Source organism: Prinia subflava, chromosome 12 (assembly GCF_021018805.1).
Source record: "Prinia subflava isolate CZ2003 ecotype Zambia chromosome 12, Cam_Psub_1.2, whole genome shotgun sequence".
Classification (NCBI taxonomy): domain Eukaryota; kingdom Metazoa; phylum Chordata; class Aves; order Passeriformes; family Cisticolidae; genus Prinia; species Prinia subflava.
The window spans coordinates 9,285,235-9,310,562 of record NC_086258.1 but is presented as its reverse complement, the minus strand read 5'-3'; the positions used below and the strand labels follow the sequence as shown (position 1 = coordinate 9,310,562).

Genomic DNA, 25,328 nt, shown 5'->3' with positions numbered 1-25,328 from the left:
TCCTTCTCCCCTCTCAAGAGTGGGTAATGTGCAGTTTGAATACAGATCCCTGTGCAGGTGCAATGTATTGTGAAGAATGCATTTATCCCTTAGAAAAGTCATGCAGTAAGGGAAGAGCACTGAAAGAAAACAGATGATGCTCCGAGGACCAAATGAGATAATTGAATATTGCCCGAGAGCTGGGATGGGAGGGGTTTGGAACGAAGCTGCTGGGCTCCATACAACATTCCCTAATTGCTTCTGTGAAATGTGGAAGATTTCCAGGCACAGCAGGGATCTGTCCTGTGCCAATTTATCTACATGTATAAAGGGAATGAAATTGGTGTGTACATCCAAGGCTATTTATAGCAACTGGGGGAATGAGGGGTCAGCTCCCTTTGCTGGGTTTGTGTGCACGTGGCTCCTGTGCCCTGCCCAGGAACATGATGAGGGTTCTGCCACCCTAAAGAACAAAAAAATTACTTTGATTACTAGTCTGATTTCCTTGGACATCCTGACTTTGTAGCAGAATGTCTCCAGAGCATTAAGCCAGCTGAACTCAGTGCTGCCAACTCGATGGATACAAAAGAATAAAACCCAACCATCCCTCCAAAAATAAGTTAGTGAACAATTGTGTCCTGATGATTATAATGGTATCATATCACTCATGTATCACGTGCATTCTGCGAGACAGAGATGCTCCATGCAACCTGTGTGTGCATCTGTTTCCTGTCACATCTGCTCGTGGGTCTGTTGCTCACGGTGAGTTGTGGATTGAGACAAATGGCAGCTGTCCTGGTGCATCTAAAGGGTAATTGGGAGAAACCTAATCACTGGCAGGCAGAATGTGCTCGCAGCTGCTGATGTACCATCAGTGAGGGCAGCAGTAATCCGGTTTTTCTTTTGACTTGATTGAATTACGCTTATGGATTTAGGTTTGTTTATGTTCCTTACACAGAGGCAGAAATCCATTTTTGTTTGTTCAACATGATTTCTGTGCATGCTGATCATTCTTTAGCTTTTGTGTTATGAAAAGCCTGCTAAAAGAGGCGGTTTGGGAAGGGACAGGGCAGGTCAGTCTTGAAGGTAATTGTGTACCATGGAACAAGGGCAGCTCTGGGCACGGCCCTGGTTCTCTGAGCTCCCCTGGGCAGTGGCACCCTCCTGTCCCAGTTCTGCAGCAGTCTCCACACAGCCCTGGTGTAACCTCACTGAAAGGCACCACGGGCACCTGCCTGGCTGTGATTCCTTGCCAGATTCACTGCTTAAACCTTCCCAAGTGAAGGTGAATTTCAGAGTAAATCATTTCTGCCTTTTCCTCTTTTTCCTGTCACTGGTATGTCTTGCAGATCCCTCTGTGAATTCGAGGAAGTGGGTTAAAAATAACATAAGGGCCAAGCTAGTGGAATGTACTTTTCACTGGGAAGTTTCTAATCCCATATTTAGTCTCAGCTTTGCAGAGCTGTACTGAGAGCTTTGTGAACACTGTGACACATTCACATGCAGCATATGTGTATAAGGACTTCTGTTTTCAGGACAGTGGGAACAAGAACTTGGTGTAGTAAAACAAATACGTGATTGTCATAATAATTAACTTTGTATTTATGGAACACTCTGTGCTTTCCCCACTTTTCAGATCCTGACCAAGGACTCGGTGACAATTAACGTGGATGGAGTGGTTTATTACAGGGTGCAGAACGCCACCCTGGTCGTGGCAAACATCACCAACGCCCACTCGGCCACCCAGCTCCTGGCACAGACCACCCTGAGGAATGTCCTGGGCACCAAGAGCCTCTCTGAGATCCTCTCTGACCGCGAGGAAATCGCACACAGCATGCAGGTATGAGCAGCTGCGAGCAGCCCATCAAACAGCAGGTTAAGCATGGATAGCTTAAAGGTGTGGAGTTATTTTATCTCTGAGTGATAAGTTGTGCTTTGGAGCTGTTGGCAAAGCCCTGACAGGATCTCTTGGGAGGGCACTCTGTAAAAAAGCCTAAAGCACTAAGGGCCAGTGGGAACCAGGGTTACAGGAGAGGAGAGCTTCCCTGGATCCTTGTGTCAGTCCTTCACTGTTGAAGGAAACTGCCACAGAATTCCTTCAATACATTAATCAAGCTCTGGGGGGTTGTTAGTTCAAAACAGTTGTGTTCTTAAAGCTGTCAAATCATACTGCAAATACTAAAGCCCTGAAAGTCTGAACATTTGAAGAGAATTCATTTGGCTTATGGATCATTCTTCAAATCTGGGCATTAGCTTGAGCCAGGTGTGTGGCTTCCCTTACCTGTGCTGCCTCCTGCAGGTCACACTTGATGACGCCACAGACAATTGGGGCATTAAGGTGGAACGTGTGGAGATCAAGGATGTGAAGTTGCCTGTCCAGCTGCAGAGGGCCATGGCTGCAGAAGCAGAGGCTGCCCGGGAGGCCAGAGCCAAGGTAATGCATCAGCCCCGGGGCTGCATTTGGTTTTTCCCAAGTAAGACATACACCATTCCCTCTCAAGCCCTTGTAGATACAAAAAAGTACAGCTTGAGGGAGAAAGTATTGTCAGCTATCTGTGGGGAGTGCCTCTGGTTTGGAGAGGCAGTGCTGGAAGAAGCACAAAAGCTTTTGGAGACAGCATAAATGCTTGCACTGCATTCTCAAGACTCAATGCCAGCGATTGTGATGCTGCATTCTGGAGGGGAGGACACCAGGCACAGGAGTGGCTTGTGCCTGGTGAGGGCAGGTGCCCAGGGCAGGTCACTCCCCAGTGGCTTTGGTACCTCCTGGGGCTGGAATCAGCCTGTGGGTTCCCCATTCCCCCTGTGCAGGATGATTTCAGGGTCTCTGGTCTTGCCCCGCAGGTGATCGCGGCCGAGGGGGAGATGAACGCGTCCAGGGCGCTGAAGGAGGCGTCCATGGTGATCACAGAGTCTCCTGCTGCCCTCCAGCTGCGCTACCTGCAGACCCTGACCACCATCGCTGCCGAGAAGAACTCCACCATCGTCTTCCCCCTGCCCATAAACATCCTGCAGGGCCTGCTAGGTCTGAAGGAGTAGAGAGGCTCGGGAGGGGCGAGCTCGGGGTCAGCCCATGTTTGCAGCACTGAATTCCCTGTCTAGTGTAGCTTGTGGCAGTGTTAGCAAAATGGGTCTGCTGAGGAACCTTTTTGTTTTACTGAGCGTGTTATGGAACTTGTATGTAACGTTTGTGAATGTGGGAAATCGCAATATTTGAATTTGAAAGCCTCTCAGGAGTACAAGTAGGTTGTGATCTTAAATAAGCTTTATCCATATTGTCCTGGATGGGACACCTCTAATCCAAAACCTCTTTTTAAAATACAATAGAAAACCAGTTGTGGTAGAGGTGATCCAGCATTTGGAATTGTTCCTTCCACTAAATGGCTCTGTAGCCTTGCAAAGGAAGTGGAATAATGTGCTGGGGACTCCTGAAAATCAGGCTGGTGCTCTCTAAACCAGTCCCCATTGATGAGAAACAGTTGCTGGTGGAACTTTCTGTCTTTCTGCCACCCAGGAATGGCACAAACATGCCGTAGTTATGGATACAACGTGCTTGTGGTCACTGATGAGCTGCTGTTGTTATGGGGCTGTGTCTGCACTGAGTTACACTGCTTGAAAGCACTGAAAAAGCTCTGCCTGTATCTGTTTCTCCTAAAAATATTTTTAAAAACCGAAGTGCTGCATTTTATCTAGACCTCAACTTTATTTCTCTAGGAAATGACATGTCTGTAACTAGAAGGGAGGAGTGGTGTTTAAAAGAAGGTGCTGCACTGGTGCTTTACCTGCTGGTGCTGCTCTGTGCAGACCTGGAGGGGTTCAGGTGTCAATAAGGGCTTACACTTCATCCCCAAAGCAGCTGAGCCTCAGCTCACATCACCCAAGCTGTTAAACTTCTTGTTTTGTACCTCTGTAGTACAGAAAAATAAGAGAAGATTTGGAGGCAGTGTGGGGAAGAAGGCTCGTCAGGCTGCCACCAGCACTGAGTCTGACATCTTTAAATTGTGGGACATGGCAGTGGAAGTGGAACCCCAAGATGAGTGATGTAAGTGCCCTTCTCCCACTGGCCAGTGTAACTCCGTGCTGTTTCCTGTGCCCTTTCTGCTCCAATCAGCTCTGTGTTTACAGGTGTTCTAGGCCTGGGTACCTGTGCCTCGACAAGCTGTGCCTTTGTCACTGGCAGGACATTCCCAAGTGCTGTTGCTTTTGTGCCCGTCTGTTGGGCAGGTTTTCCTCTGCATCACCAAAGGAATACACTCTGTGTTTGTCACGGTGGCAGCTCATGTAAGCTGAGCTTTTCTTCTGGCTGAGAGCAGGAGAATCAGTTAACAAAGCAGGAATACTTAGCATTGCTGTGCTCAGGCACTTGGAGTGGGAACCAGAGCAACTGCACAGCTCCAAGTTAATCCTTGGGGAAGATGAGTCACTGTAACTCCCGCTGCAGGTGCCACCTCTGTGAATTCTTGTTGACACCACAAGATGCCTTTTGCTCTCATCTTGAATAAAAACATGCTGTTTACTAATGAGTGAGTTTCTGAAAGAGTAAAATACTCTATATCGGGGTCTCAAATGCATGTAATTCTGAAGAGGGGAAAGCAAAGCAGTCCTAAACTCCTCAAAATGATCTCTGTAACCTTTTAGTAAAAAGTCCATGTGCAAAAGATGGCACAAAGAAGGTTTTGGTTTCTAAGGTGTGTTCAAACATGGCATCCACAGCTGCTCTTTAATGTTTTCTTTTTTGTAACAAACCCCACCATTTCCGTTCTTCCCGTATTTCATACAAGCTTTATTGTATTAAATATAATCAAAGCAAGGAGTGGGGTCAATGACTGGTCGTGATTGTTTTCGGAAATTATTGCACAGCTAATTGGCTATTAACATCATTCCCTCGTTAGCATCCATCCTGCAGGAGGAAGGAGCTCTCGAAGGCGTCGAAGGCACTGAACTTACTCTGTTCCAACACTCCTCACACATCCACGTCAGCCATTGCTCTCTGCAGGGGATCCACAGCCCAGTAGTCGTCGTCCCAGCCCAGGAACCAGCCGGAGAAGGTGGGGGGCTCGAAGCCCTGCTTGACAATGGTCACCGGGGTCCTCTTGTCACGCGTGGACGGGTCTGTGTCAATGTAGCGCTTGGCTGGGGACACAGGGAGGGCAGGGCTGAGCACCAGCACAGCAGCAGCCCCTCAGCTGGGCCTGGATGGCTGCCACAGAGGCAGCTCCACCTCGGCCATCTGAACAAAACTACCCGCTGAAGGTTTGTACCCTGTGGTTTCATCTCTGCTGGTCACAATGTAAATTGCATGAGTCATGATCACAAAGTGGGAAAATGAGAAAGGGATAGTTCAGAGAGGAAAATGTGACATTACCAGACTTCAGTGCCTCAGTCTTTTCTTCTTCTTGGGCATCTTTCCCAATCCATACAAAGACCTAAAGATAAAAATATGAATTACTTCAGCAACAATCATTCGCTTTATGAAGGGATAATTTAGATAAAGCCTCAGTGAACAGAGTGTGACCAGAAAATCCTCGTGCTAGTGTGCCTGGGTTATTGACCAACATGACCAAACTTCTATTGGTCAGTAATGTGAAGTTTTTTGCCTGCATTTTATCCACATGAATTGTAGACCCTTGAACAAATTCCACACTAGCTTAAAATATCAGGGGAAAGTAGCAGATGTTTGAACATTTTTCCATAAAACTTCATCTCTGAAGAATCTCTCACAAGATTGCCTTGTGGCTGATGTGTGCTGAATCTGCAATACACCAGCACCCCTGGCTACTGTGGTTCAGGTCTTGATCCAGAGCCAATCTGTGCCTGCTCTTTGCTCCCCCTGTCCCCCTGTAAACGTGACCTACCTGATCCCACGTGTCCAGGAGCATCACATCATCTGTGGCCAGGTCATCCTGAGTCAGATCTCCAGGAACTTCTTCAATCTGCAAAACAGAGGGTTAAGATGAGCACAGGCTCCAAGCATCGCTTTATCTGTACAGGACAAACACACCAAGAAGGATGAGGTGTAGCTGCTGGTGGGCCTGAGCCTGTGGCAGCCCTGCCAGGAGGATGCTGCTGAAGCCCGGACACTCACGGTGAAGCGCCCGCTCTTGTTGGAGCAGGCAAAGAGACGCGGCGGGTGCGCGTCCATCTTCTTGTCCTTGAGGCGGGGCGAGGTGCGGTACGGAGCTCTGCCGCCCAGCGCTGCCCAGAAATTGTCTGGAAAACAGAAAGAGAGGCTGATGCTTCTCCTGTGTGTGGAACCCACACCAGGGGTGTGGTTTGGGCAGGACTTGAAGCATTCCTGTGGGTCAGAAAGTCCCACTGGCCTGCAGACATACATGGGAGCATTGTTAAACAGGGAAAATACCCCAGAGAAGCCCCTCTTGCCCATGTCCACATCCTCTTGTTATGGGAGACAAAATATCCATGAAATCATTGCTGAGGATGTGCAGCTACACAGAAATGATCCCAGACTCCCCTGTGACCCCCTCACCTGGCTCTTTGCCCTCAGCAACCTGCACTGGGCGAGCTCCCAGGATCTTCAGCAGCTCCTGTGCTCCTGATTTCTCAGCGTTGCTGGCTCCTTGGCCGACCCACAGGTAGGCAGCAGAGGGAGTTTTCAGGACAAAGGCATCGTTGGAGTTAAGCTGACTGGCTGTAGGATCCAGCTGAAAGGAAGGAACACTACAGGCGTCAGATGTAACCTGTACACAGAGCCTGTCACTTCAAAATCAAACCAGAACTTACAGTTGAATAAACTGCAAACAAGATTTTCCATGTGAGCATGTAAGGCTGTCAGATGTGTTGTATACTCCCTGTATCCAAGTGATGATTTAGATTTTCCACATGGGAAGAGTAAATAACTGTTTCAGCGTGTGATTACAGGTACACATGCCCTAAAGCAGGAATGCCTGGCTGCCACTGAGCCAGTCCTGGTGCTTATGGCAGGAGATTGAGGAGCTCACCAGGGAGCCCATGGGAGAGCAGTCCCTGCTACCAACACTGATCAATCATTAACAACTCCTCTGTGTCAACAAGAAACCTCTTGAAGCTGGAAACTTGGGGAGTTCCTGCAGCCATAAACCTCCTGCACTCTCCTCAGAAGGATTATATCTCCCCTTTGTTGTTGTGTGTGCGTTTTCTCTCAAAGCAGTGGGGCTCTGTTTACTAATGAGTGAGTTAAGAAAAGTCCAAACTGTTTTTAATGGTGCCAGAGAGATTGCAGTTTAAAGCCACACGATTAAAAATAAGTTTCTTTAAAGCCCTGAATTCTGTTTATAAAAATAGATGTTGAACGTACAGTACAACATAAAAATCCATGTGGTCCTGAAAAAAAAAAAATAGAAAGCACTACAGCCTAAACCAGATGTGCAAAAGAGAGCTCCTAAACATATTTTGTATTTTTTTTTTGTGTGTATGTGTTTTTCCCTTTTCCACGGAGGGAACTGAACTCCTCAGTGGGTCGTGTTCCCATCACAGGCTGCACACACACCCCAAGGCTGCCTGCCCTGCACGTACCTCCACTGCTCTGGTGGCTCCCGAGGTGCTGGAGCGCACCTGGAACAGCCGCGTGGCCGCAGGTGAGGTCTGGCCCCCTTCCCTCGAGGTTCCGCCCTTGTAAACAACCAGGGGCTTCCCTCCAAACATGCTCATCAGGTGAGGGGGCTCCTTCCCTTGCACTACTCGTTTCTGAAGGGAAAGAAACTTGCTGTCAGTTTGGAGACAAGACTAACCAGAAATGGCTTTTACAGCTCTCTGTCGAGCTGGAATATTCACAGAGCACCCAGCTGGGCCAGGTATTTAGTATATATATTTTTTTTTTCTTTATTCCCCCAGTGCTGGGGTTGGTTTCTGCTGGCTCTCTTTACCTGCACGGGGCTGCCTCCCAGCTCCTCATCCAGCTGCACTGTGAGGAATGCAGAGGTTGCAATCTCATCCTGTGTGGAGTCGGCGCCCTGCCTGGAGAACAAGGCCAAATCCCAGCTTTATTCTCAGCCTTTTCCCACACACATACACCTTACAGAGATCAAGAGGAGCTAAGGAAACCCTGTGATACCGAATCTCTGCAGCACTTCATTCAACACAAAGGAGAAATTCCTTATCCTCTATTGTAGCACAGCAAGCACAGGGGGAGATAAGAACATTTCCTAGATAAGCAGCATGTTCCTAGATAAGCAGAGCTTGATCCAAAGAAGGGAGTAATAACCAGGGGTGGGGGGGAAACTGGGAAAAAATAAAAGCTCACACAGTAATTCCCTCCATTGTTCCACTTCAAATGAAACATCCCAGACCTCTGGTATTGTTTTGTTTGCAACAGAAATTTACCCAGGGTGAAACTTTATCCCCCAAAGATCCTCTGAAATCGGGAGCCAGCAGTAATCGATTTTCTATCGAGTGGCCCGCAGCCCCAGGCAGCCCCAGCGTTTCCTTGCCCCCAGTCCCGTACCAGGTGTAAATGATCTGTCCCCGCTTCCCGTCGTGCTGGTAATCGTACAGGATGATGTAGCTGTCCCCGCCGTAGAACTGCCCGTACGTGGCGGGGTCCACCGGCACCTTCTCGGAGCCCTCAATTCTCCAGATCTGGCGGGAGAATATACAGAATAAATTCTGCGCTGCAGGACGCGCCCGTTCCCGGCCCGCGGCATTCCCAATCCCGCAGCCCGGAGCTGGCGGTGCTGCCGCGCCCTCTGCCGGGACAATTCCCGTCCGCTCCAGCGCTGGTCCCCAACGGAGCTTTGGGGCTTTTCGGAGCGTTTTTAAACAGCCAAACCTCGGCCGGGACTGGACAGCCCGCAGCCCGTTCAAGCCCAACTCCGCCCTTGCTTCTATGCCCGAAGCCATGAACCCAAGCGCTCCAAGACATTCACACATGCGATGGCAACAGAATAACCAGGAGGAGGAATAAAGCCATGTCCACAATGCTGGGAAATCGGGAGTCAGAACCAACCCCACTTTTCTGCAGGGCTTTCAAGACCTTCCTGCTATTTCTGCTGTCAGAAATTCCCCCCGTAGCTACAAGACCTGTGTCGATGGCTCTCCGGCCTCCGTTTCTCTTGCTGCTCTTGCAGCAACGTCACCAAGCAGCAAAGAAAAGTCTGGAAACCTTCCCGGACGGGCTGTGGCACCACTGACCTGTTTCTTGCCAGAGCCATCATCCTCCATGCCGTGCTGGGCTGCCATGGCCTTGGAGCTGTGCAGGGTGGCGGCGTCGAACGGGACCTGCTCGATCTTGGCAACGTGGCCAGAGACGTGCGGCTGCCCCAGCCCGTCTGTCTGGTCCTTGTCCCGCCAGTTCTTGAAGAATTGCTTGAACAAAGGTGTCTCACCACTCTCGGGGAGGACTTGGATCTGAAAGGAAGGAGCCTTCAGAACCGTCTCCCTAAGAACAGCAGGTTTATCTGCTGCTCTTTTTTACTCTTAGAAGAGGTCACGGAAAAGATAAAGGAGTATCTGAGAGGAAGAAACTTTAACTGCCAGCTGTGCTGGGGTAAATGCTGCTTTAGCCCAGGAGCAGCACTGCAGAACCTCCCAAAACAGAGCAGATCTCCCACAACAGGAGCTACTTGAGAAGAGCAACAGGGACAGGTCTCCGGAGCCACCCGTGCTCCGCAGCCCCTGGCACACGTGGCAGAAAAGGGCCCCCAGTGCCCGGGGCTGCCACAGCCCTTACCTGGGTGTGTTTGGGATAACCCATCTTGTCAATGAACTCTGAGGCTGTTTTCAGTGCTGCCTTCTTCTCCTCGGAGTTGGCACCTTTGCCTTTAATGAAAATAGAGAGAAAGGGGGTCAGGGGTTTTACCCACAGAGGAAACTGTCCCAGGTACCTTCTGCAAAAGTGGAAGGGCCCAACCTTCCAGATAAATGATACCAAATAACAAATGACCACTGTTTGTGCCTGTTTTGGTGGCTGAGAGAGAACAACGGCCTTGCTATTTATGATATTAACTCTTTTCTCTCTCAGGTACCTTTCCAAACAAAGATCTTTCCATCTGTGCCATGGTCCAGGATGAAGCAGTCGTCGGTGCTCAGGGCTGCCTGGGAGAAGGGGTTCTCATCTGCCACCAGGGACACTGCCATGTTCCCAGCCCCGTTGGAGACCTGTGACAAACCAGCACAGAGGTCACAAAAAGCACCCTCTGCTCCCTCCTGCTCCGCTCAGAACTCAGGGAGGGGAAGGGAAATGCATTTGAATGCACTGGCTGCTGCAGGCACTATTGTTTTCAAACAGGATACCTCTGACACAGCAACAGTATGGCAAAAACAGAACACTTGCTCTGAAGATTTCAAGTATTTCTAGCAAAGCAGATACTGCTGGGACCAAAGAGAGACTGGTCCAAAATGGGAAATATCCTCAGTGCAAAAGAAATATCTTCTAAAGCAAACCAACTGCACACAGGGACTGCAGGGTAACGGGGAACAGCCTCCCTGTATCGTGGGGTTAAAAATCTGAGTTCCTCTACTGACAAATGTATAAAGTGCCACATAACAAACCATCTTAGCAGAAATTCACCCCATGGATACCAGAAGATGCCTAGAGAAGATTCCTTCCCAAAAGCCTTGGACACCCTTCTCCACTCACACAGCTGATGGCAAATGGCACCTTCCAAGTCATGGCTTCATCTGGTTGTCAGAAAGGGGCAGGTCCTGCTTCTCAGGCTCTCTGCTTCTAGTTCTGTCCTCTCACCTTCCTAACACAATGCCTGACAGCACAGAGGAAAGCTCCCCTTTGCCCTCATTGTTTCACACTCCACTGTTCTCTCAAAAATTCCCGAAAATCCTATCCTGTCTCACTACAGTCACATGTGCTGACAAATGCAGCAGAGAGTACATGGACATGCAGTGTAAGCAACCAAGGTTCTTACACAAAACTTGTTAGGAAGCAGAGTGAGGCAGGAGCAGGACTCAGAGCAGTTCAGCTCCTCTCTGCTATTGCACCTCCCTCTAATTTCACAAAGATCACCCCATTCTCCCCAGAGTTGTGTCAGGGCTCCTCATTACCTTGTAGAGCTTAGCCAGCTTCCTGTTGGCTGTGTCTGTTTTGGTCTCATCAGAAGCTCCTTCTGGCAAACTGGGCTTTGGTCCCAGGACCTGTGAGGGAGAGAAAAATCACTACCAGCCAGCCCAAGAGGATCTTCCTTCGCAGCTGCTCCACTCAAGAGAACGAGCAGAAGAGAATTCCAGATTGATCATGCAGATTCCCTCAGATGTCCCAGCGGGGCAGAGCTCAGGCCTGCACTGAGCTGTGTTTACACCACACTCTCCACATTCCCACCCCACCTTTCTCCCACACACCACATTCCCAGCCCGGCACGGTCAGAGGGAAGCACCTGGAGCATCTCCTCGCGCTCGGCTCCCTCCTCTGACACGAAGACCTTGGCGCGCCCGTTGCGCTCGTTGTCGCGGATGCCCTTGGCCAGCACCGTGGCCTTCAGCCGCTCCTGCCGGTTGCTCTTGGAGCCACACCACTGGTAGATGTTCTGGGGGAAAGGAAAAAGCTGTGTCAGTGCACAATCCCTCTCTAGATGAGCCAGGACTCAGCTGGGAGTGAGCAATGGCAGCGTCTCAGCACGCTCAGCACTGAGCTGGCCTCAGTGGAGTGTCAGACGTGTCCTGCCCTGTGCCTCTGTGTGATACTCACACTGCCCAGGTCCAGGATGAAGCAGTCCCCGGTGTTGAAGCTGTCCCAGCTCACAGGCACCTCCGTGGCCCGCACTGTTCGCCTGCCCTTGACCTGCAGCAGCCTCTGCACAGTGACCTCGTTGGGAACCACATGCCTGAAGCCAGAGGCCACACCACCAGCCTGGGGGGAACACAGGAGCCAGGATTCACACCAGAACTGTCTATTCCATATGTATAACATGTCCTGTCCACCAGAAATTATCCCAAGCTCACTTGGGAAAGGATTCACTTTCTCTGCTGACAGACACTGGGAATTATTTATCAATGCAGGCAACAGGACTCATGTCAGAAACCCTCAAAAAAAGCACAACCAAGTTTAAATGAATGAAAGCAACAACAAGTGAGTGGGAAATAAACAAATCAGAAAGATCAGGAAAGTCTCAGACATGAGGAAATGTGAGCACTTTGCGAGCATGTGACCTGATATCACTTTCCTTGTGCCTTTGGATTCCTGACAGACACAACTGCTTGACTGCGTGTTTTCACTCCTATCCCACTTTATTGTGATGGCAGGGAGGAGTAACTCCCACTACTGTTCATCTGCTTTACCAAAACATTGCACATGCTGGGAGGGTGGGCTCAGCACTGAGACTGCAAGGTCAAACTGTTATGCAAGTGGGGAGAAATCAAATCTCCTGGGTAGGCGTTTCCCATTAACTTTGCTGCTTCTTAAATTCATTCCAGGTGCCTTGGGACTGCTCTTTCCTCTGCCTCTCGAAGAAAAACAAAACCTCGATTCCTAAAATTTTCTGGGGCTTTCCTTGTGTATTATTAACTCAGCCAAATCTCTGCCCCTGGGATCTGCTGTTCTCCACCCTGTGCAGTTCCAACTCATTGAAAACATCTGGCTGAGAAGGGGTTTTCAGCAACTGGAAAAAGGGCAGTTCTCACTCTCCTGGGCGTTGGGCAGGATGCCATTTCCTGCAGGCTCGGGCCAGCTGTCACCCACCTTGTATTTGATGCCGGATTTGAAGTAGCCCAGGAAGGTGGGGGACTCGTGGCCCTGCACCTCGCGGTGCTGCACGGCCTTCCCCTGCAGGTGCTCATCCATCTGCACAGTGAAGATGGCAGCAGCGCCACGCTCATCCTGAGAGCTTTCATCACCTGCAACACGGAGAGAGACACTGGCAGGGAGTGCAGGGTCTGCCTCTGCTCCCAGCTGTGCAAGCACACGGGGAGAAGGCAGATTGGACTGGGGTATTGTCAAAGAGCCTGGGGTTTGCAGGTTGTGGGGAAAGCCTGGGCACTGCACTCTGTGACACGGACTGCAGAGGGCAGCTGGGAGAGGGGAAAATCCCCCTCCCTCATCAGGAGGAACACACCGACCTCCCTCCTTCCAGCAGAAAGGATTTCAGCCAGGAATTCACCTGAGATCCTGTCTTCCCAGTGACCCTCTGCAGAACAGGGACTTACCTGTCCTATTGCCCAGAAAAGCTGGGTTTAGGATCACAGGTGGCTGTACTCTCTATCACAGAGACCACACAAATATTTGACCTGAGCAGGGCTATTTACACCCAGAACTGCGTTCTCACTGTGCTGTTTTTACTTCCTTGGGTAACATTTCCTGGCCACGGCTGGAGCAGAGAGGCTCAGGGGTCGCTCTGGGCTCTGGCAGCCCTGCAGGGCCACTCCCAGCACTCACCCAGCCAGAAGTGCAGGTCGTACTGGAGGTTCCCGCTGCGCTGCTTGATGGTGTTCAGCACCAGGTAGGAATCCCCCGTGAAGAAGTCTCCGTACAGGTTTTTTGGCACTGGGACCAAATCGAATTTCTCCACCCTCCAGATCTGGAGGCCGGGTTCCTTCCCGGCCTTCAGAAACTCCGCGTGTTCCACCATGCTGACAGGCTGGGGGTGAGACAGAGGATGCTGCTCAGCGTGCAGGACACAAAGAAATATTTAAATTAAATTGCTTCTCATCTCTTAACTTGTTGCGCCAGGCAAAAGGTGGAAAGTTTCCTTTTTTCTCATGCACTGAGTTTTGAACGGGGGGGGGGGGAAATAAGGATGTGTGTGGAAAGAATCCCTCTCCATTGATCACTGTTAATTTTCACTTCCAATCTCCTCTACTTCCAGGTTTATTCCTGGCTTATCCTCTTCTAGACTCTATTGTCTCTCTCTCTGGATTTTAATCTCCGTATTTTCCTTAATAATTTATAACTTTTCAGTATGGCACATAGGTGAAGCTTGACATCCCAGGCTGTTGGAAAGAAACCCCTTTTAACTCCACATGTTGCACATCCTGCACAAACACGATTTACAGGTTTTCTAAAACCAAATGGAAAATGCTGTGAATATGATTGAATATTTAGGTAATTAACAGGTTTCTTAAAGCTCTTCTGTTCTGACCTGTTACTTTAATGCTCCCTTGCAGGAATTACATTAATTTACACAACATCCTGTCCTAAGGACATTGCAATTTTGGTTTAATATGTTTATTGCCATACTTATGCAATATATCAACACTGTGCAATATCCTTTTTTTTAACAAACATAATGAACGCTTTCCTCTCTTATGAAAGAATTCACTTTGATAATTTTGAAAGGAAATAAAACATTCCTGGCGCACTGGCAATGAAGTCAGTCCATTGATCACATCATGCCTTTGAGTGCTGTCAGGTAACAGGGAAGAAAACATTACAATATTACATTAGAATCATTCAGTACTTTGACAAAGAAGATGTTCACAGCAGCTGATGGACAAAAGTAAAATACGCTCAGTTTTCAAGGCAGAAATAAAGAATGTTACAAACCAGAAAGCAAAATAGCAAGTTAGGTATCAAAGATGGAAAAGAATGAACTTTATCATCATAATCCCAGTCAGCCTGAATCCTCCCAAAATCCCACTAAAAACTGGACAAAAGAGCTAAAGGAGAGGGACTCCTGTCAGCAGCTGGAACCGGCAGTTTATCAGTGTTTAATTGTGATTTGTCACTTACCACAGCTGAGAGCACAACAGCTGCTGTCACAACATAGCCCAGCCCTGCCACAGACACGGAGCTGACACAGCTCAGCCTCAGAGCCATTGTGCAGAGAATGGCGAGGAAAAGAGCACTGAAATCCCTTCTGCCCATTTCTAGGAGCGAACGGGCTTCTCCCTTCTCCCGCAGAGCTGTGGGGAGTCCCAGCTCCTGCGGCTGCTGGGGAAGGCGAAGGGCAGGAGCCAATCTTTTATGGGGACAAACACACCCACCCCCGGGCAGCACAGGGGCGGAACAGCCCCGCTGGAATCCCAGAGCTCCCCCAGCCTCTCCCCGGCAGGATCCATTCCCGGCCAGGAGCACACGGGCCAAGCGCCCCTCGCAGGGGGAACTCAGACAGCAGCAAGGCAGGCAGGGCTTGTCAGCGAGCTGCGGGGTGGGGGAGACGCAGAGGAGCAGCTCCAGCTGGCAGGGGAGGCAGGGAAAGAGGCTTTGGGGAGGACAAGGACTCAGCTGAGCAAGCTGAGGATGGGGGATGCACCCTCAGCTCCCTGGAGGTGTCAGAGGAGCGCAGCTCAGCCCTGCTTGGCACGGATGAGCCTCCACACACCACTGCCAGCAACAGCTCGGGAGGGCTTGATGGGTTTCAGATCCCGGGTTCACAACACAGCATTCAGAGTCTGGTAGGTGGCAGAACAAAAGCTCATTCAGTAATCCAGCAATTTCACAACCAAGTATTTGTGAGGGTGTAGCAACACCCTGTGACAGGAACACAACAGGCACCAAACCTACTCAGCCCAAAGGAATCACAACAGGGCTGATTGTAGCACCCCAGCAATCTGCCACCGATAAAGAGATTATTCTCCCAACCCTCTCACACTGCAGCAAGTTCATCTATCTCATTTTCCAAGTGTTTGCAGGAGTGAAATGTGCAGGAACCTTTCCCTGTGGCCCTCAGGAACGGAGCAGCCACACAATGTGGGGTTGTGCTCCTGGGCACTTCTCAACACACCCAGGGGAGAATTCCTGACAGGCTGAGCCTCCCACGCTCAGAATCTCCCAAAAGATTCTTAAATAAGGGGCCAAACCCTCCACCCATAAAACTCCACAACCAAACTGCCACAAAGGAAAGAGCAGACCCCACTTTGTGCTTTCTCCACTCTCCATGAGGATATTTTCTTTCCCTCTGTCCCAAGAACACTCCGCTGCTGTCTTGTCCAGGCTGATGCATTTTAATTTGAAATGTCACCTTGGCAAGGTACCTTTGAAAATTTCTCTGGGAAGTCTCAAACTGAACCAGACAATAAAAACAATGTGCTAGTCCTGCTGGTATTTCTGATCTCTGTGAAGGAAGTTCAGAGTGTCAGAGGTCTAAGTCCCAGTGAAAAACATGTTGGAACCCTGACTCCAAGGAAGGCAGCTGTGAAAGGCTTTGGCAGCTCCAGAAAACCCAAACCAAAATGACTTGGTTGCATAACACTAGAAAGAGATGGGTCCTTTCCAAATGGAAAAATACTCTGGAGTTTTTATTACTAAAATAAATACCTGCATAGTGCCATAACTGAGCAAACCTCACAGACTGAAGGCACAAAGACCCAGGATAATCTTCTTCATTAACATCCCACTGTAGGATATTGTAATCTACAGATATATGCAGATACAATAGTTTTGAAAAACCATTTATTTAGTCTCCTAATTAATTTGGCATTTTGTACATCCAAGCTTGCATTGCCAATGAGCTGCAATATGTAAATACAGGCAAAAATGGAAAGAGTGCTACAGTGCATAAATTGTGTATTATAGTCTTCTTTCACAAAATTAATTAATCTGAGCCATTCCTGGAGGGAATAGGTGTAAATCTACCCCAACAGCTGGTTTGGGTTATTACTGCTGGCAGCAAGTGCTGCATTGTTAAAACAAGCCCCAGAAATGTTTGCTCTGGATGTTGTTCTGAGGGCATTTGCCAGCTGAGATCGCCAGGGCCCTGCTGGAAAGGGTGTCCTGATGGAGACATGGAAAACAGGCACTTTGCAAGCTGCTGTCAGTAAAAGTGTCCAGCTTGGTCCCAGAAAGGGCGCTGTGCACAGCCAATGTCTTATGCAAAGGAAAGTTGTTTAAGGAAAACAAGGAAAGGGCTTAAACTGCAGGATTTCGGTGCAGATGGATCAGCTAAATGACACTTGGCTGCAGAGTGATGAAAACAAGAACCTAGCAAAGTTAATCCAATGATTTGAGCAACCATTGGAAGACAACAAGTTGATGATGGTCTCCAGATGTGCAGCCAGACCAGCAGGACAGGCCAGCCCAGGCTCTGGGATGGAGTCTGGCCTGCAGGAACACCCCAGGGATTTGCTCCTGCCACGGCTGATCCAAGCCTGTGTCTGCCCCACAGAGCAATGGCAGCCTGGAGCTGCTGCCCCGGGGAAGTGTGGAACGATCTCCCCGAGGCTGGGGGAGCTGTTTGTTTTAGGGTAAGGGCCAGAAAAGGCAGCGAGGCCCCCAGTCCCTGTGCTCAGCAATCCCAGCCCTGCTGAGCATCCTCGGGGCCGTGCTGTGTGAGCCCCGACTGCTCCTGCAGCTCCCACCAGGACTCAGCTCCTGCCTCTCCCGGTTTCCAACCCAAACCACCTTTCCTATTCCTATTCCTATTCCTATTCCTATTCCTATTCCTATTCCTATTCCTATTCCTATTCCTATTCCTATTCCTATTCCTATTCCTATTCCTATTCCTATTCCTATTCCTATTCCTATTCCTATTCCTATTCCTATTCCTATTCCTATTCCTATTCCACCCTGCAGCTTGTAGCTAACAGCTCTCATTGCCTCCCTCCCTAAATTCCTCATTTCTGCTCTGCTCACTCGCCTCCCCCTCATCAGCCACAGTCCCCTCTGCCCTCACAGGTTGACACCAGCAGCACTGAGGCCGTTTGTCCTCACTCTCCTCTGAGTTTCTGCCCAGTTCTGCACCGCCCAGCACAACCACACTGAGAGGAAAGTCCTGTTCCCTTCAGGAAAAACCTGTGCACACTGAGGCTGGAATCTCTCGCTCTGCCTCATCACACTGCAAAATGCATTACAGGGAATAATTAATGTGCGGTTCCTCCACATCAAATACACTCTCCCATCTTCACACCTACTACCAGCTAAAGCTTAATGATGGAGCTAAAGTGACTTTTAAAGATAGTATCATCCAATACTCACAGCAGGGAAAGAAAGAAAATCTTTATTTCATTCAGTAACTGCCCGCTAACAAGAGAAAAATGAGTACAACATTTTTTGTGAGGCCCGGTTAATTTGTAATAATTTGTGGCAATTCACACCGGAATATACCCACAAATACAGTCAGGGGTTACCTGCACAGGGCTGCTCAGGAGAGCCTGGCTGAATTAAATGAGACAGAAACAAGGGCAGCCCACATCCCCGTGTGGTTGTGCTCATTTGCAGCTCCGGCGTCTGATGGGTTCAGATAATTTGTCTAAATCTGCTGCGTAAACAAAACCCACACAGGAAGGGCTGCAGCCAACACAACATTTCACCACAGAGCATCCCAACAACCTGCTGCTCTCTGCTGGACCAGTGCCTGCCTTTCTACATGGCAAAGGCTGTATTTTTGATTTGCATGGGTGACACTTGCAGAACATCAAAATAACCTGCAAACACAGACTGAGTTGCTTAAATATTGAGGAGAACAGTAAATCTGAGTAGAGTCTGTATCCACTACAGTCATGCTGCAAAAATGCCCCTTGTGCACCAATCTTTATTGTACCTCAGGGTGCAAACATTTGCATTTCCACCCAGCTAACCCTCTCCTGCTTTTTGTTTATTTGTCAAACATTGCCTGGAGAATATGAACTGCTCCAAATAAACAACAATATACATCGTCAAAAAAGAAAGCCTCCCTTATGTCACAGCATTCCTATACCAAGTGCCAGAAGAGGTAAATCACCGCTGTATTTCTGCTGCAACAACAGGAAAACTTTAAATCCTTGTTTTGCAAGAGGCAAGGGGGTATAATCCTCCTGGCATGATCAATCCGAGGAAATCTACAGGTTGTGCTTGCCACAGACACAGCCCAGAGCGAGGGCGGCATTCCCCAGGTCTGAAACAGCGACACTGAAGAGATCACTCAAACAAAAACCCCAATAAAGTTATTTGCTTGCTTCAGGTTCAGCTCTTTGTGCACTTTGAGCACAGCCTACACTGTCTGACTGCCCACATAGCCATTTCTTTATTCTCTGGTCTGTTGCTGCCCCATAAAAACTCTGATGAATTTACAAAGCCTGTGAGAGTGAACAGCACGGGATCACTTGGGTTCTGACCATCCAAAACTCAGGATTTGGAGTGGTGCTCTGAACACGGAGAAAGTTCAGCACAGGATCCACAGCGATGACAGCACACCCTGAAAGTGGAAATATCTGTTTATTCCTTCAACTCCCCTGCCAAACCAGTATAGAATATCAATAATTCTTCGGTAAACCATTGGAAATAACTCTGGCAGGACTTCAGCTTTGTTACCAAGGGGACAGGCATTGAAAAATATCTAAAGTGATGGATTAGCTCAGTTTTCAGTCTCCAGACAGCCCTAAATTCATATATACACAGAACTAAACCCAACCCCTTTCCTTCCATCCCTTGAAGAAGCCAGTAAACAAAGGTTATTTGGGATTAAGAAAAAAACTGGCATGGGAGAGCCTCCCCCTTCCCAGCCATGGTGACTCCATAAACTATTTCAGCTCCCTGTATGAGGAGCAGCGCAGTTAAAGGCATTCCCTGCAGCTACATCTTAACAGAAAAGCCACAAATCTAAAAAAATTCAAACTGAGTTGCTTAACTCAGATCAAGAGTCCAGGACACGAAGTCCAGCATTAGCTGTGCAACTGGCAAGTAGGGTTTTTGCATTTGTTAAAATTCCTACTAAACCACTTGAGCAAGTTAGAAGGCCCAGAAGATTTGAGCATTGTTCACTTTTTCCAGCTGTTTGTTTGCACTATGAGTCACATCAGCTCTATTCTGGGTTCTGCACCTTTTGAATACAACCCACTTAGCAAACACAGAGCTTCCAGCCTGATGCACCCCGGGCAGAAAACCTCAACACAGAAACCTGAGTTTCCTCTCAGTTGCAGTGATGTAAACTGGGGAGAGTATTACTTCTACAGGAGAAAGCTTTGGAGATTAGACAGGTCTGCCATCTGAAACACACCCAGAGAAAAGCTGCTGATACAATCAGCTGGTTCAGAGCCCTGCCTTGAGCATAAGTGAGAGCTGAATCATGCACTCAAACACACACAGGGAAGGCTGGATCGGTGGAAATCACCGACCACATCCACTCACTGGGGAGCAAAAGTAAATTCTGAATTACACTCCAACACAAATCATTGTCCAGTGCTGAAAAAATATTTAAGGAGTGCTTATGTAACACATAAGACATAAACCAGCACATTAAAATATGACTACCTCCTGAAATTATGTCCCAGAGAGAGAGCTGCTGGTGGCAGGCAGGACACATTGAGGGAGGCAGTGAAGACATGCCTGTGGTCAGCTGCAGGGAAATGACACAGATGTTCTTCCTCCAGTCCCCAGGTCCTGCCTGTTCAGGGGAAATCATCTGCAACTTTATGCAAACCCTTCTTCCCCAGAGAACAAGCTGATACATTCCTCTGCAGAACAGAAGTTCAATCTGTGATCCATGACACAAAGAGAGCACCACATTATTGCCAGGGAAAGGCTGGGAAGCAGGAGAGATGGCCTAGAACAGGTCCAAAAGGGAAGAAAAAGGGAAGAGCGTGGCCTTGCACTCCTCGTGAAGCATCAGGCCCAGGAAACGGCCTGAAATGACTCAGGAGTCTTTGTTACTCGAGGGACAGGGGCAGGAGAGGCACAGGCAGATGTCAGGGTGAGTATAAGTGAGTACAAAGCACATTAATGAATTTTGCTGATGCCACACAGGGCACAGCCGGGCTGGTATCAGCACGGGGCCAGTGGGACTCCATCAGCTCCTGCCTCCCACATCAGCTCCACACAGAATTCAGCTTTCCACATCAAAAACCTCCTCAAGACACGAAGCAACTCAGGATTAACAAAAACTGGCAGCAGGAATGCCCGGAGCTCCCATCCCACCGCGCACAGCCACAAGAGGGCAATGCTGGAAACACACATGCCAAACACATCCCTTCTTCCTCGGAGCTATGGGATTAACAGGAGAGGGCTTTATTTTATTTAATTCCAAGCAGGATTCGGGCCTTGCTGTGGAGGAACCACAAGGATTGTCAGAGCAGAGAGCCCTAGAGAAGGGAAAGTCCTCACGGTGTCAGCGCTCACTGCAGCAGCCCCCGTCCATCCTGAGAGATCCTGGGATGATTCATTTCCTCCAGTGTTTTAAAGATGCTATTTTGAATTGTAGCTGTACTTTTACTGCGTGTGGAAACACTGAGTAAATAACATATGTCTAAACTTTGGGTTTGGACAGTGTCCCACCGCCTGGCTGCCCCAGTACAGACAAACTGTTGTTTCTCCCACTCCAAGTTGTGCTGGGACCTCAGCTGAGATCGGTTCCAGCTCTCCAGGTTCTCAGTGGGAGGCAAATGAGGAACAAAAAAAGAGAAAAGACCAAACCCTCAGGCTATAGCCAGAAAAGAGCACTTTAAAACAGGCAAAAGGAAAAAAGACATAAATCTTCAGAGCTCATGCCATCTAACCCTTCCATGCATCACATCCAACAGACACCATCACACCCCAAATTCGGATCACAAAACCCTGACAACCTGGAATATCCTGACTGAGAAGGCAGTTGGGGAAACTGAACGAAGTAAAACAAAGGCCGTTCTCCAGAGGGCAGTGTGGGATCCCAGAACAACAACCAGAACAGCCCCTCCCGTGCCAGCGGCACCAGCAGGCTCCCGAGGGGCCGGGATCCAGCACGGCCACTCCAGGCTGGCATTTCCAGCCCAGCGCTGCACAGCGCCCAGAGCTCTGCTTAACTCATGTCGGAGCACTGTTTAACCTTGCAAACGCATCAGCAGCGGATAATCAGAGATAAACACCCGGCCGTCCTGCTGAGACAGGCTGCTACCGCCTCTCCTGGCTTCTCTGAGCACACTTTCGTTCCCGGGGCAGGTGTGAAGCACTGGGCTGACATTTCATGGGCACTGTCGGACCTGATTTCATCTCTGATGGGATTTATCAGTGCCACGTTCAGAGGCAGCTCTGGAACGCCCCTGGCTGGGCAGGGCGCACTGATGGAGGCAGGGGAGGCATTCCCGGCGCTTCCCTGTTCCCTACACACAGCAGGGCGGCTGGAGCCGGGGCCAGGCACTGCCTGCTGCAGGGCAAACAGAGGCACCCGGCAGTGTCTGACACTGATAAGAGCCCTGATGAATCTGGCCATTGGTGTAATTTGCTATCAGGGTGTAGGACACAGTGTAAACACTGAAAATCTGCCAACGCCTCGTGGGGAGCAGAGATGAGGCAGAGGCAAAATCTCTGAAAGCCAGGCCTGGTGCACACACGGTGCTCAGACACCCCCACCACTGGCTCATTTACCTTCCTCCTCCTCACTGAAATATCCGAGCAAAGTCAGAGATCCCCGATCAAGACACGTCCCGACTGCCAGAGTCACAAGGACAGACCTGAGGGAAACTGCCTGAGCGCTTTTCCCTTCTCATGTCTGTGCAAACATCTGCTGTGAGCAGTGCTGAGCCAGCTCTGCCGTGCCCCGGGGCTGTCTGCGCCTGCATTCCCTTCTCCCTCTGCTCTGTGGAGCCTCCTGCAGTAAAACGCTCCCCAAACTGCTCCAGCTCCAGAGCTGTGCTCTGTCCCCACCTAGGGAGCTTGTGTCTGACAGGAAAAATAGCTCCAGCGTGGCTCAGAGCTGAGAGCTCAGCAAGTTTAGTGCTTTTATGGGAAAAGAATTAATCATCCACAGCGTTTCTTTCCGATTCCCTTAGGCTTCTTAGTGTCTGAAGTGATTAATTAATGATTAGGAGACTGAAAAGACACACTTGAACTAATGCTGTGAGAAGCAGAACAAATGAAGAGACAGAGGTGCACAAAGAGCTGCACAAAAGCTTCACAAAAAAAGATAACTTGAGGTTTTCTTCCTAATGCAAAACCTCAGTGACCTCTGAAAGCCACTGCACAAGACATCCTTTGATTCTTGAGTTTAGAAAGATCCAAAAGAGATTAGAAGCAAACATATGAAATATCAATATAAACAATTTTCTTTTCAGCTGAAATTGTTCGAAGGGATATCAAATACCTGCTCCAGAGAACCAGACAAACCAACAGAAATAATACACAGCTTGTCACAGGCAAATTGTCCATATCAGAATCTTTTGCCTTTTCAGGAAAAACATTTGACAATAATCGAGCAGAGGCAGAGACACACTCAGAACTTGATTGTTCACATGATAATTCCTGAGTGCCATGGAAGGGAACAGAAAACAAGAGCAGCTGCTTCTCTCTAGGAAGGAGTTATTGTACCCAGGCTACTTCATATCTGTGTTTAACCATGTTCTGCTTTACTGCAACCAACCTGCAACACTTGGTCACCTCAGCTTAAAGAACAAAAAAAAAGTTTCTTTAGGTCTCCAGGTTCCAAAGCAAAACTAAGTAATAGTTGTTTTGTGAAGCTGCACATTTCTGTCCAAAATCCTCTTTCCCATACAGCCACTCAGCAGCAACACTAATGTCTGGGACTGGATTAAAATGGAAAGCTTGTATTTGTAAGTGAGCTGAAAGTAGATATAAATCCTGAGCACTAAATACGTCACAGGGCTATTTTAAAAACGGTTTGGTTCCCACCAGAATTCTGTAAAACACCCAAGCTACACAAGAAGTTGTTTTATCTGAATATGGGACGGGGGAAAGCGCTGGCTCAGTCTGGGTCAGCAGCTGAACCTGCTGCTGCTTGTCCCACAGGAAGGTCCCGACCCCTGCCCTGGCACAGAGGCTCAGTGCCACTGCTGCCCACACCACCAGGCTGGACGTGGCTGCAGCACTCCCAAAATTACAGAAATCATTACAAAAACAGCCCTGCACTGGAACACATCAGGCAGCCTGTTAGCCAGAGCTGGCAGCAATCCCCCCTGGTAACATCATCAGAACATGAACCCGGAGTGCAGAGTGCTCCCACCCCTGCCTTGGTGATGAAAGGAACAAACTCTCAACGTGTTGGATTTGTGCCTGTAAAATCCAAGTTAAACGAGCAGCAGCAGTAGCATTTCTGCTTTGTCACCCTTCTGACATTCAGGAGCAGCCAAAGATTGATGGTGGTTCAATTTCCCCGCTGTTTTCCCCATGGCACTGGAATTTCATTCCATCCAGCCAGAGAAAGCCTCCACTCTGCCAAGAGCCAGAGTCATTCCTCTGGGGACACTGCAGGTACTCAGCTCTCACTAAAACTCAGCTAAACTCTCAAACAACCACTGGGAAATCTCTCCCTGTCTTTAAACCTGTCACATTTCAGACACTCACTAATGAGGTGTAGCGACAATTCCCACCCTGCCTTCACACAGAATTCCCGTGAAAGCCACGGAGCTGGACTTGCCAGCGAGCCTGGGGATGGTGCAGGTGAGCACTGGGCTGGTGCCTGAGCTCCCACTGCCTGCTCTGGAGATGGATGGAGCCCAGCCAGAGCCTGAAACCACGGCAGGCCCGGGCACTGGGGTGGGCAGGGAGGCGGCGGCGATGCCAGCAGCACCCAGATGTGAAACCCTGATTCTGCTGCTCTGTGCCCCTGCACAGGCTGAGCTCCCGTCTCCCACCTCTCTGTGGTACAAACTGTGGAATAAACTGTCTCCTGGCCAAGAGGAACCAGCTGGAATAGCCTGTGAGAGACTCATTCCTCAGTACTCAGGTTTCACCTCATTTTTCCAGATGGATGTTGTGAGGTATTCTGTAGAACAGTTTGAGAAACCCAAAGGAGGAGAGGTATTTAGGGAACCCCCACCCCCTCTGACTCCAGAGCAGGACACTCTGAGCTCAGCCATGCTCTACTCCCACAAAGGAAATAAAGGAATTTTTTTTTTTGCCGATAAACTTGCATCATGCAGAGTTGGTAGTGGAAAATGGAAATTGTAACGATCAGTAAGAAAAATAAGAGACTTAAGGGGAAACAATGCTAGTATCATCCTTGTTAGCAAAGTCGGACTTTTTACATCCAAGAGAAAATAACATTCAAAGCAGTTTTATTCCAAGACGGATCTACTTACTAATGAGGCCTCCTTGAAACAAGTCATCCCCATAACTTTTTTTTTAACACTCTTCCTAGGAAACATTTTAAATATGTTTTCAGTGTCTACATTGTTTGAATTTCTCGTCAGAGCCCTCAAACATTCTTCCCCCAGGCAAAGAACCGAACAAACAAGCCCCCGCGGTTCCCATCGCCACTCGCACTGCTTTCAGCGGCGTTCACAGGCGCCGAGCTTGCGGGGGCTCCTCCGGCCCGGCGGGACGGGAGCTGCTCCCGGGCACAGCCGGGCACAGCCCCGCAGATGCCGCAGGAAACGCCCCGGGACAGGACCGGGGGCAGGACCCGGCACCGCGGCCCCCTCCCTCCGTCCCCCCGAGCCCCGCTCCCTCCGCCCGGCCGTGCGGCGAGGAGCCGGGAGAGCCCCGGCAGCCGCGCCCGGCCCTACCTGGTGCTGGCACTCGCGGGCACAGGCAGCTGCGGGGCCGGGCAGGACAGGGCCGGGCAGAGCCGGGCAGGGCAGGGCCGGGCAGCCCCGGGGGCGGGATCCGGAGCTCGCCCGCCTCCGCCCCG

General features: G+C 49.5%; 2 protein-coding genes across 5 annotated transcripts in view; one reads left to right on the top strand and one right to left on the bottom strand.

Moving 5' to 3' along the window:
* The window catches only part of STOM (stomatin), a 10,613-nt gene extending 5,811 nt beyond the window's left edge, over positions 1–4,802 (top strand). The window contains exons 5-8 of one of the 2 annotated variants that reach the window (XR_010082028.1): positions 1,616–1,819; positions 2,279–2,413; positions 2,824–4,021; positions 4,105–4,802. Coding sequence is in view for 1 of the 2 variants with exons in the window: in XM_063410321.1 (XP_063266391.1) it covers positions 1,616–1,819; positions 2,279–2,413; positions 2,824–3,018 (534 nt within the window). In the remaining variant the exon portion in view is untranslated. Of the gene's footprint in view, positions 1–1,615; positions 1,820–2,278; positions 2,414–2,823 lie in introns of both variants that reach the window. The other variant, XM_063410321.1, reaches the window with a different exon arrangement.
* GSN (gelsolin) lies at positions 4,739–25,328 on the bottom strand. 3 transcript variants are annotated; one of them, XM_063410320.1, is made up of 17 exons: positions 25,204–25,328; positions 13,295–13,496; positions 12,602–12,756; positions 11,612–11,773; positions 11,301–11,450; positions 10,972–11,061; positions 9,939–10,071; positions 9,644–9,732; positions 9,106–9,321; positions 8,420–8,553; positions 7,842–7,932; positions 7,492–7,662; positions 6,467–6,641; positions 6,065–6,189; positions 5,835–5,912; positions 5,345–5,405; positions 4,739–5,112 (listed from the first exon to the last, which is right to left on the bottom strand). In XM_063410320.1, the coding sequence occupies exons 2-17, from the start codon at positions 13,485–13,487 to the stop codon at positions 4,943–4,945; spliced, it is 2,193 nt and encodes a 730-aa protein (XP_063266390.1). In that variant the 5' UTR covers positions 13,488–13,496; positions 25,204–25,328; the 3' UTR covers positions 4,739–4,942. The 3 variants fall into 3 exon arrangements, with proteins under 3 accessions (XP_063266390.1, XP_063266389.1, XP_063266388.1); XM_063410319.1 differs by lacking the exon at positions 25,204–25,328 and adding an exon at positions 24,778–24,819; XM_063410318.1 differs by lacking the exon at positions 25,204–25,328 and adding an exon at positions 14,588–14,809.